Source organism: Nicotiana sylvestris, chromosome 12 (genome assembly GCF_000393655.2).
Source record: "Nicotiana sylvestris chromosome 12, ASM39365v2, whole genome shotgun sequence".
Taxonomy (NCBI): Eukaryota; Viridiplantae; Streptophyta; class Magnoliopsida; order Solanales; family Solanaceae; genus Nicotiana; species Nicotiana sylvestris.
The window spans coordinates 97,150,915-97,154,258 of NC_091068.1; the positions used below are offsets into that span (position 1 = coordinate 97,150,915).

The following is a 3,344-nucleotide window of genomic DNA, read 5'->3' on the forward strand; positions in this document are numbered from 1 at the left end:
TGACAATAACAATGATGGTGGTGGATATTCGAATGAAGGTTTTGATGACCAAAGTGAGGAAGTCCAATATGTCAACAACTACCAAGGGAATAGAGGTAATCAAGGGAATCAACACTGGGGAGCCCAAGGAAATTGGGGCAATCAACAAGGTGGGAATTGGAATTACAACAACAATCAAGGAGGCAATTGGGGGAACAATAATTCGGGAAATCAAGGTAATTGGAACGGGAACAACAATTGGAACAACAATAGTGGACAAGGTAATAGGGGGCAAGGCTTTCAAAGGCCCTCAATGTATCAACAACCCAATAACCCGCCTCCGTTTCAATCTCAAGGGTCGAGTTCATCGGGCAATGACATGGGTCGAATAGAGAGCATGTTCGAGCAAATGATGAAAAAGAGTCAAGATTCCGAGGCCCAATTAGCTTCGCATAACACATCTATCCGAAACTTGGAAGTGCAATTAGGCCAAATCTCTCAATGTTTAAATACTCGCCCAAAGGGTGCTCTACCAAGTGATACGGTAGTAAACCCCAAGGGTGGGCACAATAATCATGTGATGGCAGTGACAACGCAAAGTGGAAGAGGCGGTAATGTGCATGCCTCAAGAGGAAACCAAGTTACGGTGGATGAAGATGAGTTGCAAAATGATGAGATCCCGTTGGTAGTTGAGGATGTTGTTGAACCAAGTGCAAATGATGATGTGAGAATTGAAATTGATGAAGGTGAGGAGGAGACTCAAGAGGCTGTGAACCCGTCTAGGGAACACGTCAATGATATACCCAAAGCCAAGGCACCCTTACCTAGACCTCCTCCGTCATATCCTCAATTGTTGGCCAAGCAGAAGGGTGACAACCAATTTAAGAAATTCATTGAAATGATGAAGAGTTTGACTATCAACGTGCCTTTGGTAGAGGCACTCGAGCAAATGCCGGGATACGCAAAGTTCATGAAAGATTTGGTTACAAAAAAGAGATCAATGGAGTGTGAGACAATCAAGATGACCCATCAAGTGAGTGCAATTGTGCATTCTATGGCTCCAAAACTTTAGGATCCCGACGCATTCACTATCCCATGTACCATTGGAAGTGCCGACTTTGCAAAAGCCCTTTGTGACTTGGGGGCAAGTATCAATTTAATGCCATATTCGGTCTTTAAGACCTTGGGAATCGGACAACCTCGTCCAACTTCTATGAGGCTTCAAATGGCGGACCGGTCAATGAAGCGGCCTTTGGGAATTATTGATGATGTCCTTGTTCGTGTTGATAAGCTCATATTGCCGGCTGATTTTGTAATTTTGGATTGCGAAGTGGATTTTGAGGTGCCTATTATTCTTGGGAGGCCCTTCCTAGCTACGGGGAATGCCTTGGTTGATGTGAAAGCAGGAGAATTGACCTTCCGTGTTGGTGATGAAAAGGTGGTGTTCCACGTATGCAAATCAATGAGGCAGCCAAATAGCACCGATGTGTGCTCGTTTGTTGACATTGTCACGGCGGTGATAGTGGATGACACAAGCGCAATGGCAAATTTTGAGGACCCACTTGAGGTCGTGCTATTGAACATTGATGTTGATGATAATGTTAGAAGGGTAGAGTGTGTGAACGCATTACATGGCATGGGCTCGTATTCTTATGAACCGAGGAAGTTATCTCTTGATCTTGAAAATCGCAAAACTCCTCCCACCAAGCCATCTATTGAGGAGCCAACGGTGTTGGAGTTGAAACCACTTCCTCCTCACCTCAGGTATGAATTTCTTGGTCCTAATTTCACTTTGCCGGTTATTCTTTCTTCTTGATTGACTAACGTGCAGATTGATGCCACTTTGGCGGTTCTTTAAAAGCGCAAGCGGGCGATTGGATGGACCTTGGCGGATATTCGGGGTATTAGCCCCGCGTTTTGCATGCACAAGATAATATTGGAGGAGGATGCTCGGCCGTCTCTTGAACACCAAAGGAGACTCAATGAGGCCATGCAAGAGGTGGTTTAAAAGGAAGTCATCAAGTGACTTGACACCGGTGTGGTGTATCCAATTTCTGACAGTTCGTGGACTTCTCCGGTACAATGTATGCCAAAGAAGGGAGGAATGACGGTGGTGACCAATGACAACAATGAACTTATTCCGACTCGTACGGTGACGGGTTGGAGGGTATGCATGGACTACCGGAAGTTGAACAAGATGACTAGAAAGGATCATTTCCCATTGTCGTTCTTGGACCAAATGCTTGATCGTCTTGCGGGGCGGGCTTTCTATTATTTTCTGGATGGATATTCAGGCTATAACCAAATTCTCATTGCCCCGGAAGACCAAGAAAAGACAATCTTCACATGTCCTTATGGCACATTCGCCTTCTCTCGAATGCCATTTGGATTATGCAATGCACCGGCGATCTTCCAACGATGTATGATGGCAATCTTCACCGACATGGTGGAGGACATTTTGGAGGTTTTCATGGATGATTTTAGTGTGGTTGGGGACTCATTTGGTGATTGCTCGCAAAACTTGGATTGTGTGTTGGCCCGGTGCGAAGACACAAACTTGGTTCTCAATTGGGAGAAATGCCATTTTATGGTAGAAGAAGGAATTGTGTTGGGTCACAAAATTTCAAAAAGAGGGATTGAGTTTGATAAGGAGAAAATTGAGGTTATCTCAAGGCTCCCTCTCCCTACTTCTGTCAAAGGGGTGAGGAGCTTTCTTGGTCACGCGGGTTTCTACCGAAGATTCATCAAAGACTTCTCTAAGGTAGTTAACCCGTTGTGTAAATTGCTAGAGAAAGATGCCAAATTTGTGTTCGATGAGAAATGTATGGAGGCTTTCGAGCTTCTAAAGCAAAAGTTGACGACTACCCCTATCATTACTGCACCAAATTGGAGCTTGCCCTTTGAGCTCATGTGCGACGCTAGTGATGTTGCGGTGGGGGCGGTCTTGGGCCAAAGAATCAACAAAATGTTCCATCTGGTGTACTACGCAAGTAAGACAATGAATGAAGCTCAAAGGAACTACACGGTCACCGAGAAGGAATTGCTTGCCATTGTTTTTGCCATGGAAAAGTTTTGCCCATACCTTATGGGGGCCAAAGTGATTATTCATACCGATCACACCGCCCTTAGGTATTTGATGACAAAGAAAGATTCTAAAGCAAGGTTAATGAGATGGGTGCTTCTTCTTCAAGAATTTGATTTGGAGATTGTTGATAGAAAGGGTAGTGAAAATCAAGTGGCGGACCACTTGTCTCGATTGGAGAAAGAAGGGAGGCCTTTGGACGGCCTTGAGATAAATGATGCTTTTCCGGATGAATAACTCCTCTCGGTTTCAATGCTAGACATGCCATGGTTTGCCGACATTG

General features: G+C 44.8%; 1 protein-coding gene across 1 annotated transcript; it reads left to right on the forward strand.

Annotated features, from left to right (window-relative positions):
• The first annotated feature begins 1,204 nt into the window (after positions 1-1,204).
• LOC138883423 (uncharacterized) lies at positions 1,205-1,837 on the forward strand. Its single transcript, XM_070164110.1, has 2 exons — positions 1,205-1,588; positions 1,811-1,837. The coding sequence occupies exons 1-2, from the start codon at positions 1,205-1,207 to the stop codon at positions 1,835-1,837; spliced, it is 411 nt and encodes a 136-aa protein (XP_070020211.1).
• Positions 1,838-3,344: the final 1,507 nt, after the last annotated feature.